Genomic DNA, 15,519 nt, shown 5'->3' on the forward strand with positions numbered 1-15,519 from the left:
TCATTGTAACTAACATGTGTTTTACAACGACAATCTTAAGTTTGTGCAATGATGGGCTTTCATGGTATTCTTGGCCCCCATCACTGTGGTTTTCATTGTACTGGTGACAAGGATGTGTGCATAGATTAAGGATTAAGCTAGTTTTAAGTGTCGTTTGGCATGGAGAGAAACTTAGAGCAGTCTAGGACTTTGTTTTTCCTTTCGACGTACTACAAAGGGGGGCAGGCAAGGTGTAGTAGATTGACCTAGATAAGCCTAGAGATAGTAGCAATGTACACATCTAAAAATCTAGTACTAGGTATCTCAGATGAAGCCATAATAATCTTAGACATGAGTTAGACTCAAAGAAATAGTATTGGACGAGTTTGCTCAACTCAGGAGTCATAGATTCAAATGACTGACTTGTTCAGTCATGGAAATATGGGTCACCGAAACAGTTGGTGGTCAGTTGACGGTCTATTTTAACCCATTTTGACCGCCAAATTCTGCACAAAAACCAAGTATATCAAGGAATAAATACTAGCATAGGATTAAATATTAACGAATTCCATAGATGCTGGTTTGAGATTGTGTGCAGTTAATCTTTAGCTAAAATTACGTGAGATGGTGAGGCATGATCTGAGGCATGAGGTTTCGGCCAATCAGAGCGCTATACGTGGCTTCACACAGATTGGAGGGCCCACCAGAGTAAGTAACTGACTTAAGACAAAGGCCACTCACCTGAAAATGACATGTGGACCCAAGGGACAACCTGTCCGAAGAAGTTGGGCGTGCTTGGCCACAGGCCCAGGACGGCCGACCGGCCCCGATCAGCCGAGGTCCCACCGCCTCTAAATTTTGACTTGGCAGCTCCTCACTGGTGGAGAATGTAGGTTCAAGGAGGCTCACCTTCTGCAACACGGTGTGAAGACCCGTGGCTTCCTCTTATAAATATGAGAGCGGGGTGAAGAATTGAGACACACCACACCTTGCAACTCATCCTCTTCTTCACTTGGAGCTTGAGAGCTCTCTTCCTAGGTGCCTTAGGCTGTCTAGAGGTGTAGGAAAATATGAAGAGAGTGAGGAGGAGTCAGGAAGTGCCGGGCTTGTCGGCACTCTTCTCCGCTTGTACCTCGACGAATACTTATCAATCATAGTAAGCATTCGTGTTTTCTTATATTCTTCAGTAATTTGTTTTAGACTTAGTTCTAGATCCTAATTGTTTACTGGATTGAGTGTTCACTAGTTTATTGGATGATCCTAGTCTAAGACTCCTGATAGAGACAGATGTTTTTGGCCAAGGTTAGGATTAGTAAAGGACAGCGTAGACATGGTATCTAGGCTAGATTTTACCCCTCGTTTGTTGTATCACCCCACGGTTTGTAGAGATAGCCTGCAGGTGGTGACAGCCCTATTTTGTGCCATCGAAATCCTCCACGTTCGGGTATATAGCAGTATCCTTATTATCAGAACTCGCTAGTTTTATCTAGGGGAAGCTGATAGCCTAAAGTAAACAGCTACGCTAGATCTTTCTTATCTTAGATTCTGGACCTTAGGAAACCATTTCTACCGTCTTGATCCTATCAGTGTGTCTTTGGACGAACCTGAACTGTAGGTAGTGTACTCATGTTCCTCTGTGGATATGATACCCGGTAATACTCCTGGATGAAAGCTACAGTGGTATCCGTGTGCTTGTGGATTTATTCGTGATGTTACAAAATACCAACATGGTCCTTGGCTCTAATTCAGTATGGTTCATTCTGGAATGACATATGATTTCTAGGCCTTGTAACCTGATCAAGACCAAATCAGTCGGTGTTACTATGTTGTCTGTGCAAAGCATTTTGGAATGACTGATCGATACGATGGCCACAGGTTTGGCAGTAACCATACCAAATGGTGGGTTCTTATGAAACTGTAGATGTCTCTAGAATGATAGTAAGGTTCCATGATCGTGTGAAAGAAGGCCTGATGTCGGATCCGAAAATAACCGACTGATGATCTACTCGATTGCGTGTTTATCATGCGTCAGATCGGATATGGTCTAGCACTCAATGACTCAAGGATGTAGACTGGTTCTGATAAATCCGGCCCAGGTGGGGTTGGACGAGGCCCAATACATTAAGGTTGTCCGAACCCCAACAGTCCTTAGGCACACCCACTCAGGGAATGGCCCAATCTCCCTAAAAAACTAGTCCAATAGTGGAAGGGTGGCTCTCCCTTTTAAGGTGACTTCCTCCTCCCAAACTAAGCAAGGTGGGATTATTCAGAGGCTCACACGGTCGCCGCTCGACTACAACTGGGCCACTTGGCCCCTCTGTTGCATCTTTGCTATCGGTTAATAGTGGAGGATGTCCTCATCATTCCCACCCCCTTAAACAAGGGCACATCTCAGATATGAAATGATAAATTCAATGTCCCATGCATGTTTCTAACTTCCCTTGGTGCTTCATGATCAAACTGATCTTGCCTTCTTTTGTACTGATCAAAGGAGCTCAGGATAAATGATTTAGAGGCTTGAAAGTGGTTTGATGTCTTATTTGTAGTAAATATTTTTTTGCAGTACAAATTCTAAATAAGAATTACAGAATATACAGCCTCACATTATACTCAAGCAAGCATGGTTACTATATTGTCAAATTCTATTCTGGAGCTAATGAAATTGTCATTATTTTTGCAACATAGTCATTATTTTAGGAGTAAAATGCACTGTGGGTCCTTAAACTAGTTGAGTCGTTCTGTTCAGGTCCATGAACTTTGAAAATATATTTTTAGGTCCAGAATCTATTTAAGTGAGTCACTTGAGGTCCAAAACACCTCCGACTGCCTCTAACCGTCTACGTGGACGGCCAACTCGGATCCAACATGGACTTAGATCCAACGTGGACTACCTCTCTCTCTCTCTCTTCCTCCCCATCCCCTCCTCCGGCGTCCTTCCCGTGCCGCCGCCCCTACTCAGCTCCCTCCCTCCTCCGCCGGCGGGGGCAGAGAGCACCACGTGGCCGTCGACCTCGTGCGCCGGTGGCCCGAGCGCACGCCGCCGCCGTGCCGCGAGCCCGCCGTGGCCCGAGCGCGTGCTACCTCAGCTCCGCGAGCTTGCGGCTCGCCGGCCGCGCCTCGCCTCGCCACGCCTCCACTGCGAGCGGCCGGCGTGCGCGCGAGCTGAGGGGGCGGAGGGGGAGGAGTGGTGCCGGCGATGGGGGCACCTCGCCTCACCTCCGCTGCACGACGGAGGGAGCATAGGAGGGCGAATGCCGGCCGCCATGGCCCCGTGGAGGACAGGCTTGACGGCGGAGCTCAGGCGGGCACTGCGAGGACGGCGGAGGAGGAAGGGGGCGGCGCGCAGTCTTCTAGGAGCTCTGCTCCGCTGCGCGAGGGAGGAGGAAGGGGGCGGCGCGCGGTCTTCTAGGAGCTCTGCTCCGCTGCGCGAGGGAGGGGCCGGCCACCCGCCATGGAAGCGAGGAAGGAGAGGCCGGCATTCGCGACGCTCCTGGAGCGGCCTCCGCGTCCACCACACGACGCCTCCGCGAGCCGCCTCCGCTCCGCGGCCTCCGCGCGCCGCCTCCGCCTGGATGCTGCAGGCCGCACCACCGCCCGCCGCGGAACTCGATCCGCAGGCATCTGCGCCCGTGCGCATCCTTGCCGGGGAGGCCGGAGGAGGCGGTGGCCGTGGAGGCCGGAGGAGGCCACGGCGAGCGTGCGCGCGCGGGCCGAGCAGCGAGCAGCAGCGGCGTGCGAGCAGGGGGCTGAGCGGTGGCGTGCGGGAGAGCTCCGACAAAGAGAGAGGGGCGGGGAGAAGCGGACGGAGAGAGGGGGGTCGGGACGCCGCCGGAGCTCGGGGTCGAGGAGGGCGCCGCGCATCTGCCGCGGCTGCAGCCGCGCCCCGGTCCGCCCGCCGCCGCCCAAGCCCATGGCCGCCGGGAGGAAGCGCCGGGAGGGAGGGAGGGAGGAGGAGGGGGCGGCTCTGTGCGGCGAGGGAGGAGGGAGGAGGGGGCTGCGCGCGTCGCCGTCGCCGCCGTGGGCCTGAACGCGCGTGCCGCCGCCGCTGGCCCTGCGCGCGAGCCGCCGCCGCTGGCCCTGCGCACGTGCCGCCGCCGCGGGCAGCGCGCGTGCTCGCCGCCACCCCGCGCCCCTGCCGCCGGAGGGGATGGGACGGCTCGCGGCCGGGGCAGGAAGGGAGGGCTAGGGCGGCTCGCCGGCAGGGAGAGAGAGGAGACGAAGGGAGGGAGGGCCGGGCCCCTGCTCGCCGGAGAGAGAGGAGGCGCCGAGAGAGCAGGGGGTGCCGCCGGCTAGAGGGAGGCGGAGGCGGAGGCGTGATGGAGGGGGAGGACGGGGAGAGAGAGAGAGGGGTGAACAATAAAAAGAAAATCCACGTCAGAGCCGACTTGGCGATCCACGTAGACGGTCAGAGCAGGTCAAGGGCGTTTTGGACCTCAATGGCTCACTTAAATAGATCCTGGACCTAGAAATGCATTTTCAAAGTTCATGGACCTAAACAGAACAGGAGAACTAGTTTAAGGACCCACAGTGCATTTTACTCTTATTTTAGTGAAGTGAATGTGCATTACCATGGAGTCTCATACAAGAAGATCCAGCTTTTAGCAAGTAAGCATTTTGTTCCCAGTACACTTAGATTCTCATCTTGGTTTGCTCTTTAGTGTATCATATTTTACAGGCTTCATATTACAATAGCTGCTTCCATCACTGTGTCCCTGTGTGTTCCTTTAGTTTACAAACAAAATAGGGCCATATGAATGGATCTTCATAAAGTTCTTTATGTGGTATCATACTGTAGGCTGTAGCCATTCTGCCAGATCACATAAAGTTAAAATTATGCATAGATTCAAGTCCCTCTACATAGCTTGGATTACTTCACTAAAACTCAATTTATTCAATCCAAACTAAAATATATTGCCAAATGGAATCAAGCAAACAGTTTACGCGTGCCAAGGCGCACGCACTGCACTCATATATGCTATGGTACGTTGGAGGTGTGGGTTTACCCGCATTCATGCAACTTTAAAGAGCGTTAGCTGCAGCACCATCAAAACTAGGTAGGACTGTATGAGGTGCCAACTGTATAGGTGCATCGCATAACAGCAGTGATTGTGGGCCGCGTTTCCCTACCTCCACTATCACTCGCTGACTCCAACACCACTTCGCCACCTCCGCTGCCACCCTCCACCACCGGCGCCGCTAGTCTAATTATCTTCTTCAACTCCGACCGAGCTCCCCCGTTTCTGCCACCTTATCTGACTCCGCCGAAGCAAGCTCCCTTGCTACCATCCCTACTCAGCCGCCACCCACACCACCGTCGGCAGGTGGCGTGCTCCTGTTGCCTCACAAGCTTACCTCCTCACCCCCGTCTCGACCGGCCCTACCATCCGTCCGGCCCTTCGGCATGTTAGAGTGAGTCGAAGAAGAAGTGGTGGGCTGTGGCCTGTGGGCCATCAGGACGAGAATGGAGATCCGCAGGAGGGTGATGATGGTGCCAATTGCGTTAGGGAAAACAACAATGGGAGATTTATTTGCTTATATATGTTATTAAACTACAGGATAGCTCGTGATAGATATTTTTTATCTGTATCTTGAGCAATGTCTACAATCTTTCCGTTGAAGAAGTATAGTGCATTATATTATTTTCTTCCTGTAAAAATGCAGAATTTCATGATTATTTATTAGGTCAGGAGCATCTAAGTTAATCAATTCTAGATATGCAAAAATTTCATGAAATGCTGTGAATGGGAAAAATAGTAAAGTATTTTTTTTCTCTAACATAGTGACGGTGGGTGAGTACCGCGAGCAGGAGTTTGCCTGTTTAGAGATTCGGCTAGGGGTGTAACAGGCAGTAGGGATCGCGCTTAAGAGAGGTACGGGTGATAGTGGTTTAGACAGTTCGGGCCGTCCTGGAGCGTAACACTCTACATTCTGTGTGTTTTCGTGGATTATGCTTGACGAAAGTCTCTACCTCTAATTATTCTAGGTCTCAGGTGGAATTGATGCCCTTACATGTTGGGTTTCCTACTCCCTTTATACTTGCCCCACCAGGGGATATTTACTGCCTCGCATGTGAATGTGGCGCCTGACCGCGGGCACCAACCAATGGGTGGGAGCCAGCTCTGGACGGGATGAGAACCCATGGGCTAGGCCTGTCCCTCCTCGGGGTCACTCGTCGTGTGACCCCGGGGGTGTTAGGCCGCGTTTAGTTTCCAAAAAGTTCCAAACTTTTCCGTCACATCGAATTTTTCAACACATGCATGAAGTATTAAATGTAGTTAAAAAAAATAACTAACTACACAGTCTGACTAATTACCACGAGATGAATCTAACGACGTTAATTAATTCATGATTGTACATTAATTATCAAATAAAAATGAAACATGCTACAGTATCGTAACCCAAAAATTTTGGCGATCTAAACGCGGCCTTATGTAGCTATCCCGAGGTCCCGGCACCCTCGGTGCCTTCCTCCTCGCAAGTCCCAGGGTCGCGGTGGTGCCATCCAGGGCTGTCCTTGACATGATAGGCAGTAACAAAGGTGGGTCCCTACGCCACCATTCGGGGGCAGGTGAAGTGACGTGTCCTGCGAGGGGCATCCCCGGGCCATCCGTAAGCATGTCTCCCCTATAATGATGGTGTTTTACGTGGGAGACGCACCACCCTCGGGCCTTGCGATGTGGTGGCAGTGCGGCGCAGTATATGACAGTTGCCGACGTGCCCCCTAATCGACCGGTCCCTTCTTGTCGAAGTGTGGTCCCCTACCCTGGGGGACATGGGTCCCCTGTCGTTGGGCCTTCCCGAGGAAGGCCCTTTGGTCGGGATTCCTGCTTCTTGTTCATTCTTGCTAGGCCAAGCCTGCCCAATGGAACCTTTAAGCCTATTTTGTCTGGACCTTGGATGCGCCCGTTCCCGCGGCGCTGACACATAGCATATCATTGCTCTCCGTCATCTTACAAAATTTGAAATTATAGAACTCAAGTCGTACAAGGAGAAATTAGAAGAGAAAAAACAAAAACTAAAGAGAAAAAATGAGGTAGTAGATCACTATCATGATGTAGCGTATCTTCCTGATCCCCAAGAAACATGCATTACCACTCACCAACATTATTTTTATAGGACACGCATATGTACTTCGTAGTGAAAAGTAAACAGTTCTAGGATAGGATCGCTGGGTGCGTCGGTCTGCACGAAATGAATCCGCGTGGCATATCGGTAGCGTACGCCACCCTCGTAGTGGGGAGGCACACATGCGGGCCTCGTCGGCGTTGGAGCACGCGCGCTTGGCCAATTTTCTGCTCACCACTGTACCGATGCCTCGCAAGAACTTCGCGGCGTCACTACTCTACTCCTGCCACATGTCAATTGTTCACAAGTAGCTGGGAATGAACACGCCCAACCATATGAAGCTATCTAATATCTATATCCTTGACAGGAGTAGATGCACACCAAACTTGGAGCATCAAGTGGGCGGATCTAGCACCGGGTCAGCGGGGGCTAGAGCCCCTTCTATCCGAGCTACAAGCATAGAGCCCCTTCTATAAATTTGTAGCCATTGAATCTTAAAAGAAATAGATATAGATAGAAGATGAAGTGAAAAAGCACTTCCTAATATTTTTTTCTAGATCCGCCATTCTTGTGCAAGTTGAGAGAGAATGAAACAATTAGAAGATGGTAGTTGTTGTGATATGGCCCATACCAGAATGTGAGAAAGGTTATTTATAAAATATAAATTTGACTAAAATAAAATTAATACATTCTCTTGTCCTCTCACTGGTTTGTTCGTTTGGCCTTTTTCTCTGTTTTTTTTTTGCCTCCTACAATAAATGGTCTAAGACCACTTGAAGTCATGGTTTTGCAGCATAAAGTGGTTATCTATTGTCTCCATTCCAAATTATAGGTTATTTTATATTTTCTAGATACATATTATTTTCTATGTATTTAGACATAGCGTATCATTAGGTGCATAGCAAATGCTATGTACTTAGATTTTAGAAAAAAACCAAAATAACCTATAATTTGGAACCGAGTGAGTACCTTCTTTTTGCTAGATGATCACCCACTAAAAAAATGAGATTGCTTATGGGTTGAATTTAGGTCATGTTTATGTCAAATATTTTTTATTTCATAATAAGGGTGTGGATCTGAATTCATTCTGTATTCAAGATTATTTGGATTCACATATTTGCACTCAACTATTTATAGTAATGTGAAAAGTAGACTATTTGAGTCGTAGCCGATCCGTCTCCATTTTCCACACTGAAAATGCTATTCAACGCATAATATGATAGCAGTATAAGCAGTAGGCCCATTTTGTCAACTTCCCACAGGGCAGAACCTGCCCTGGCCACCATTTATACTGAGAAAGCAAGAATGTACTGCTAGCAGCAACTTCACACAAGGTTATCATGAGCGCCAGAGAGCAAGAATGTACTGAGAAAGCAAAACCACTTTATACTTTGCCTTTCAGGTAACATCGAAGAGCAGGGTGAAGTCAAGAGAGACCTTAGTCTTTTCTCCTCACAATTAACTCGACTACAAACTCACACTGCATGGCATTTTTTCAGGTTGAGTTATGTTTTTACGATGGTGGTCTTTCCTAGTGAACTTCACATCCAGTATCAAGTTCTTCAGACAGGGTATGATATGCTAAGATAGTACGAACATATATGGCCAGTTTTTCTTTGTACACTATGCACATATCTCCATTTCATCAACACTGTATAGTACAAATATCTACACTTGTTTAAGATATACATCGACCAGCATGACAAACAAACATCACTGCACGATTGTCACCCACTCTAGGTCAGGCCTTGCTTTGTGCTGTGGATCACAGGATTTGCTCGGCCATCTCTCCTCCTAGTGAAACCTAGGAAGATCCAAGCAGTTAGTATTCTCTTGCACATAAAAATGAAAAATGCATGGTTTGAGCTGAGATTGCTGTAAAAATTGGCTGTGCGCAGTTGCAGAGGCTGGAAACTTTCCCTTTTCTAAAAAAATAAAAATGAAAAATGCATGTCCTATATAGATCTTACACATTTTTCTAAACTCTTCAATTTTTTCGACACAGTATGGTTTGATTCTAAATTAAGTATGCATAACTATGAAGTCACTAGCATGATACTTTTGGTCTAACTTTGATTGATGACTGCAGGCTGGTGGGTGAGTGACTCACCTAAACCACCTTTACTTATGCCTCTGCCAGTTCTGGGAGTGTAATCAACCGGGATGCCGAGTCGTACACCAACTCAGTGCCACAACTGATGCACAAGCATAGCAATAAACACTTATCAGAATATAAGGTTGAAAGCATACAGAACTTGATACTAACAATTCTAAGCCGTACTTTGCGCATTTCACAGTGTTTTTTACACCACCACTAGGCACTGACAATATAGTCCCGAAGAAGGAAAGGTTCTCATTTCCACAATTTGGGCATGGGCCCTGAAAAAGGAATAATAAATCATCTCTTTGTTCTCCAGTTAAACTAATAATGTATGAACAACAAAAAGGAAGATACCTTCAAAATCAGGAAGTCTTTCACAATAACATTAGTGATAGCCTGTGCTATCCAAAATATTAAAGGCAGTGCAGCGAACCATGTGAAGATGAAACTGAAAGGCTCTGGCAACTGCGTAAATCAGAAAAATGCAGTTACAACTAATAAAAATCCTTGGGTTAACACATAAACTTTCAAATTTGGCATGCACAAGAAGAGAATGTCATCTATTGTTATCAGAACTCTCGATTACAAACCCGACCTGTAATACAAGAAACTCCAAAGAAAAGTCCTAGTTGTATCTGACAATAAGTTGGTCTCAGAAATATATCATCTAATCAGAAAACAACTGTATTAATTTTATTAAATTATATCTATTCCTTTCTAACTTTAGTCTATCATTTCTTGATGCAAAGAACAAAGACTCAATAATAAAGAATAAGAAGAATAAATCGGTTGCATGTGTTGCTTTGTCGGCTGGTCTGAATATTTCAACAGTTTGGAGCAGTTTGCAAAACCAGCATGTTCAGCAAAAGACTAAAGTCCTAGCGGCTCATTTTTATGCAGGAAAAATATGATGGCAAAGGAGGTAACTTTTTAGTATAAGAGAATTATTTTCCATGATATTGGGATGGCTTGCTATTATATATCCAAAAGTGTACACGTAATAGTCAGATGTCCCTGGTAATCTTAGCAGCAGCTACCGCCCACTGGAGGGCAACCCCCAGTTTTAAATCTCCAACTCAAGAGGGAACGACTTTCAGTATACTAAAAGAAATGTGATTATAGCATTCCTAGTTCTTGTACAGAAGCCTAAACTAATGTTCTTTTAGTAGGGAATAGAACTAATTCGAGTTTACAAACAAAAAGCACATGTATGCAGTCTCTGTAATATCCTCAGTGAAAAACATATAGTAGGACTTCGATTTGCCAATATTTACCTCAAGAAGATATGTGATCTCAAATCCCGTCAAATCATCCAAGAAGAAGAATCTGTCAAGAAGAAACATGCATTAGAGACCTAATGAAGATAGTGGTCCCTGCTAACAATATCTATGTATGGTTGCAGTGTAATATATGAAGCAATCAACAAGAATTCAAGCAATGAAGCAATCCTCTTTTCGTTCCTGTCATCTCAGAATATTTCTATTTAATACTCACAGTGTTAGAGCTACAACAGCCGCTGGAACATTTAGCAGGAACATCTTGAAGTAGTCAACAGTCAAGTCACTGTAGACCTGCACGATATTCCCTAATAGGTCAGGATTCTTAAAATGAACATACTCACATTACTGTCCCTAACCAGTGACAATAGGAAAGTCACGTCTAATCCTAATAGGTATATCTAATATGAAGAATTTACGCTATAATATAACGTAAACTCATCTGACTTGATTAACACTGTTTGACAAATTTCCTGGTTTGTTTACTTGGTACAAGAGATCTACAAGATAATGTTTATTAGCATTGACTTGATGGTAGGAACTTAAGATCACAGAAGACTTCACCTGTTACTCTAGAAAATTTAATAGAAAAAATTATATACCAACAGACAACCCTTCCTTTGACCAATTAATAATATTCAGTTACAGTTCACATGGTATAGATGTTGAACACTATGTCAGCCATTTGATCACCGATGGAAATGTAGACGACCATGTTGCAAAAAGTTTGGTGACAAAGCTAATGAAAGGACTGGTTCTGATCTTCTGATAGGTAAGGATAACTATGTTGGGGCATGGTCTCATTACAAGCCTCACTACATACTACACCCAAAAATTGATAGAACTACAATTTCTTTCCAGTGTGTTCTGTGATAAGTAGAAAAATTGGCAATTCAATAAGTTGAATGATTATCATAATGCATACCTTTCGACTCCGTAGGCTGCACCTTGGACCTTCCTGTACAATGTCGCTTCCTTCTTTCTGGAGGAGAAATTATCAAGCAAAAACAATAGCAGATTTAGAATATCACATTGTTGTGCTTATGATGCATTAGTTGCTATATGAAATTCATCCCAAGCTTCTCGTGGTCTCAAAAAGTCCAAGATTGAAATGCTGGACCTGAAGCCAAATAGCACCTAAATGCTGTAACACTGTTGGCCCAGGAAACAAAAGGAAGGGAACTCCACTAAACAAATCAATTATGGACCTCTCTTCCATGCACGCTGTGGAGACAAATTGTCAGCGCACCAAAATGCTCGTTAGTCGTTACATGATCGACTGCCTCCATGCCATACTCCGTCAATCAAGAATGGAGGTCTACTAATAAGTGATTTGCTTAATGGCACAAGACCTTTGATGGTAATAACTTGCTATATTGCTAGAGTTTCATTCTCTCTATATCACACTCTCATAGATGCAGAGGAGCTGGTGATGCACAAGCATATAGAATTTATGGTCAAACTCAACTTTGTTTGTGAGACATGAGATTGACAGAGAGCAAACAAGAAAAAACAACATATACCTTGTTTGCCCTTTTCTTCATTATATCTTCACTTGCCAATTTCATACCTTAGAAACAGAGTCAAGCTCAATCTTAGAATTTTACATTTTTGTGCATCATCACCTCCTCTATATGTACGAATTCTTTCTTTAGAATTTTTCAAAACATGTCAACATGATTTTTAGCGAGGTTTTCAAGATTCCACCAAATGACTTTCTTCCATCCAATAGTTCTCCCTCTTGTTTTGTAGTTATTCTAGTCATAACTTGAGAAATGGAGACCAAACTAAGACCAACCATCCTTAGTAAATCAGGAAAATTGGTTCGTAAGAGCTAAGAACTGCACCAAACTGTTTCAAATTTATCAGAAACATATATTTTTTATAGTTTTAGGGCTCCAGCCTCAACCTTAAAGCAAAGACCATTCAGAAACGATTACAGCGGAGTTCTCGCAGCCAAAAGATTTGGCAGGTGGTGACAAAACAGTATTAAAAATTTTTCCCATAACATATCACCATGACTGCATTAATAAATTAAAAGATTCATAGAATAGCAAGATCTAACCTTTAATCTCAACTTGAGGTCATCGAATTCAGCATCCGTCATGATGGGGTTGCCAGCCACATATGCCATGGAGGCTTCCAGAAGCCTTTGTTCATCCGGGCCTAACCAAAAACCAAAGGAACATTGATCAGTAATTAGCACTATCAAATCATCTCCGTGCGTCAGAGACGAAGAAAATCAGGATGGGCTTACGGAAACGCGCTTACTTAGCATGACAACGCTGCTGCCTTCCCACATGAGCTCCTCCTTGAGGTTATCGAACTCCTCGTTGGACAAGATGGCCTTCTTGTCGAAGTAGAACGCCTAAACACCAGGAGAAGCAAATACCTCGGTCCAATTAAATTCAATTAAAGAACGCGCGGGTGGGGGCGGGTAGGGGGCGCGGGCGTGCCTGCAGCGCCTGCAGGAACTCCTGCTCCATCTCCCCGATGGTCTTCTTCTGCTTGCGGTCGATGCTGCAGTAGGGGAGCACGTTGCTGTCCACCACCTCCTCGTCCTGCTGCTGCTGCTGCTGCTGCTGCACCTGGCCCTGCGCCTCGCCCCCGGCGGCGCGAGCCCGCCACCGCCCGCGGGGGCGCGCCGGCACCGCCGTTGTCAAGACGCGGCACCTCGGGGAGGTGGACGCCGCCGCCACCGCCGCGGCGGCGCGGGGCGGAAAGCGGCGGAGCGCCGGCGGGGGCGGCAGGCACGCGGGGAGGCGGCACGGCAGGGAGAGCCGCGCGTCGGAGGCCATGGCGCGCGCGGCGGGCTGGCGGGCGGGCGGGCGGGAGCGGGATGAGCTCTACCGCTCTAGGCGGGCGCGTCGACACGGCGAGACGGAGAAGGGATAAGACGGGAGCGCGCGCGTGCGCGGGAGATACTTTTTGGTTTGTGTGTGGCGACGGTGGGTGGCGACCGCGGCGGAGGGATAAGGCGGGTGGGGGCGGCGCTCGGAGATGCGTGGTGCAGGTGGCGGGAGACCTCTCGATTTTTCTCTCTCACATGCGGCCATGCCCATGCGGGCTCGTGCGTTTCCTTCTTCCTGGTGGGCTGGTGGCTCAGCAGTCAGCAATGTCGCCGCTCGCCTGTCAGCCCGTCGCTTAATGGAATTCAAAATTGTTTTTTAAATAAAGGAAAATCTCGACTTTAAACATTCACAAGTGAATGCCTACAACCTAACATTACATGAGTTTTTAGACTCTCGACCCCAAACAAAGATATAAAACAAGAATGAAAACATTAAACAAAGAAAGAAATAAAAAAGATTAAGATTCAATCCTTCTCTTCGTCCACGTTCCATCATTGCAAAACTTTTAAATAATATCAAATCATCACATCACTCGTCTTCTTAAAAACTTGATGTCTGAAACCGTTTGATGCCGCCTAGATAACAAAGTCGATCGAAGGATCTCAAAGACAACGCTCCAAGAAGAAAATGACATCAAAGACGCCGTCGCGGCCTCATCCGGCAAGCTAGAATTAGGTTTTCACCGAGATCCATCCAAATTTGTGTAGATAGTGCATCAGCAATGTATCCAAGAAGAAAACGGCGCGTCGCCATTGCCGGCCAGCGTGATGCCGGACTAGGATTTCTCCCTGCACTCCGGAAGCCACCTATGCACGTTTGCGCCCATAGGAGCGACTGCCGGCGGCCGACCAGCCTTCGAGGTTGGGTCTCCGTTGCCGCCTCCCAACCTACCATTGCGCCGACACCATGATCGAGCCAGCCCCCGGACGGGAGCCGCTCAGAAGTGGCCAGCGACGTGGGAAGAACCCGCCAACACAGCCGCCGGAAGGGCTCCCCGTCGCGTCGGACCATAGCCTGCTGCGGTCGGAGCCGCCAGTAGATCCGAGCGTCCGGCTCCAGATCTACACTTGTACCGCCAAAGTTGCACGCGCAACCGAATCCTTCCCCCACTCGCCGGATCCGGCAAAAAGTTGCCCGGATCTGGCCTCATCGTCACCTGCGGCGCTGTCCTCGCCGGCCGATTTCCCCTAAGGGAGAGATAGGGAGGGAGGAGGAAGAACCCAACCGCCGCCATCCTTCCTCTCCGCCGGACTTCCAACCTCGAGCTCCGGTGGCGGCCAGGCCGAGGAGGCATGGGGAGGCCCTGCCGGCGGCGGCGGACGGGGTTGCCAACCGTGTCGCCCCGAGGAGAGAGCAACGCAGGGGAAATGTGTCGAGGCTCCTAATGGAATTCAAAATTTTATATAAAAGAAAGTTTATGTTACTCCCTGATTTCTTTTTGGGGTCTAAAACTCAACCTAATTATTAAGTATGAAACTGTCTCACGGACACACCGTACCCTCCCTCTCCTTGAATTATTCAAACCGGATGCGTGAGACCTTTAAAAGGGAAGGCTGCTTTTTTTCTATGGTGTATTTCGCAAAAACAAAAACAAAACAAAACCTCAACCGAAACGATGCCGTTAAAAAAATTGACGACCGATTTTGATATTAAGAAAATACAAGTCTTGAACCCCTGAGAGTGCGCTCCAATAGCCACCAGCCCGCGAGAGGGCTTTTGCGAAGCGATGATGTTAAACCTGGAAGGAATAGTGAAGCCGAGAAGATATGATGCAGAGTTGTGTCTGAAAGTGTTTTCCTAGTCCAGTAGTCCTTCTTGGAACATCCGATTAATTTTGAAGCTAAACGGAGTGGTTAACTTGCTACACATATTGAAAAGTTTCTACCACCAAAATGAGAATATCAAGATTACTACAATTAACACAAGGTTAAGAACACAATTGTGCTAAATTAGACCTAGTTTGTATCTTTTAAAATGTTTATGTCACATCTTTTTTTAAAAAATAATATGTGTGTAAACTGCAATTTCAAAAAACTTTTATTAAACTGTGAACATACATTAGAATAGGTCAAATATAAGTAAATACATCTCTTCTCTTTTGAAAACTCTTTGTGATTAGATTGCGCGTTTAAGTAGAACATGTATGCATCAATGATTCGTATTTTATTTGGATTAAAGTGAGATATTTGTACTGTAGTTTGAATTTGAATCCAAGCTCTAGTTATAATTTTACAAATGGAAAACA

At 46.8% G+C, this 15,519-nt stretch overlaps 1 protein-coding gene across 1 annotated transcript; it reads right to left on the reverse strand.

The window, feature by feature from the left end:
- Nucleotides 1-8,593: 8,593 nt before the first annotated feature.
- Nucleotides 8,594-13,345, reverse strand: LOC120658097 (PGR5-like protein 1B, chloroplastic). Its single transcript, XM_039936306.1, has 10 exons — nt 12,879-13,345; nt 12,694-12,790; nt 12,488-12,588; nt 11,348-11,404; nt 10,640-10,716; nt 10,420-10,471; nt 9,500-9,610; nt 9,326-9,423; nt 9,155-9,239; nt 8,594-8,848 (listed from the first exon to the last, which is right to left on the reverse strand). The coding sequence occupies exons 1-9, from the start codon at nt 13,218-13,220 to the stop codon at nt 9,170-9,172; spliced, it is 1,005 nt and encodes a 334-aa protein (XP_039792240.1). The 5' UTR covers nt 13,221-13,345; the 3' UTR covers nt 8,594-8,848; nt 9,155-9,169.
- Nucleotides 13,346-15,519: the final 2,174 nt, after the last annotated feature.

This window comes from Panicum virgatum, chromosome 2N, assembly GCF_016808335.1.
Source record: "Panicum virgatum strain AP13 chromosome 2N, P.virgatum_v5, whole genome shotgun sequence".
Taxonomy (NCBI): Eukaryota; Viridiplantae; Streptophyta; class Magnoliopsida; order Poales; family Poaceae; genus Panicum; species Panicum virgatum.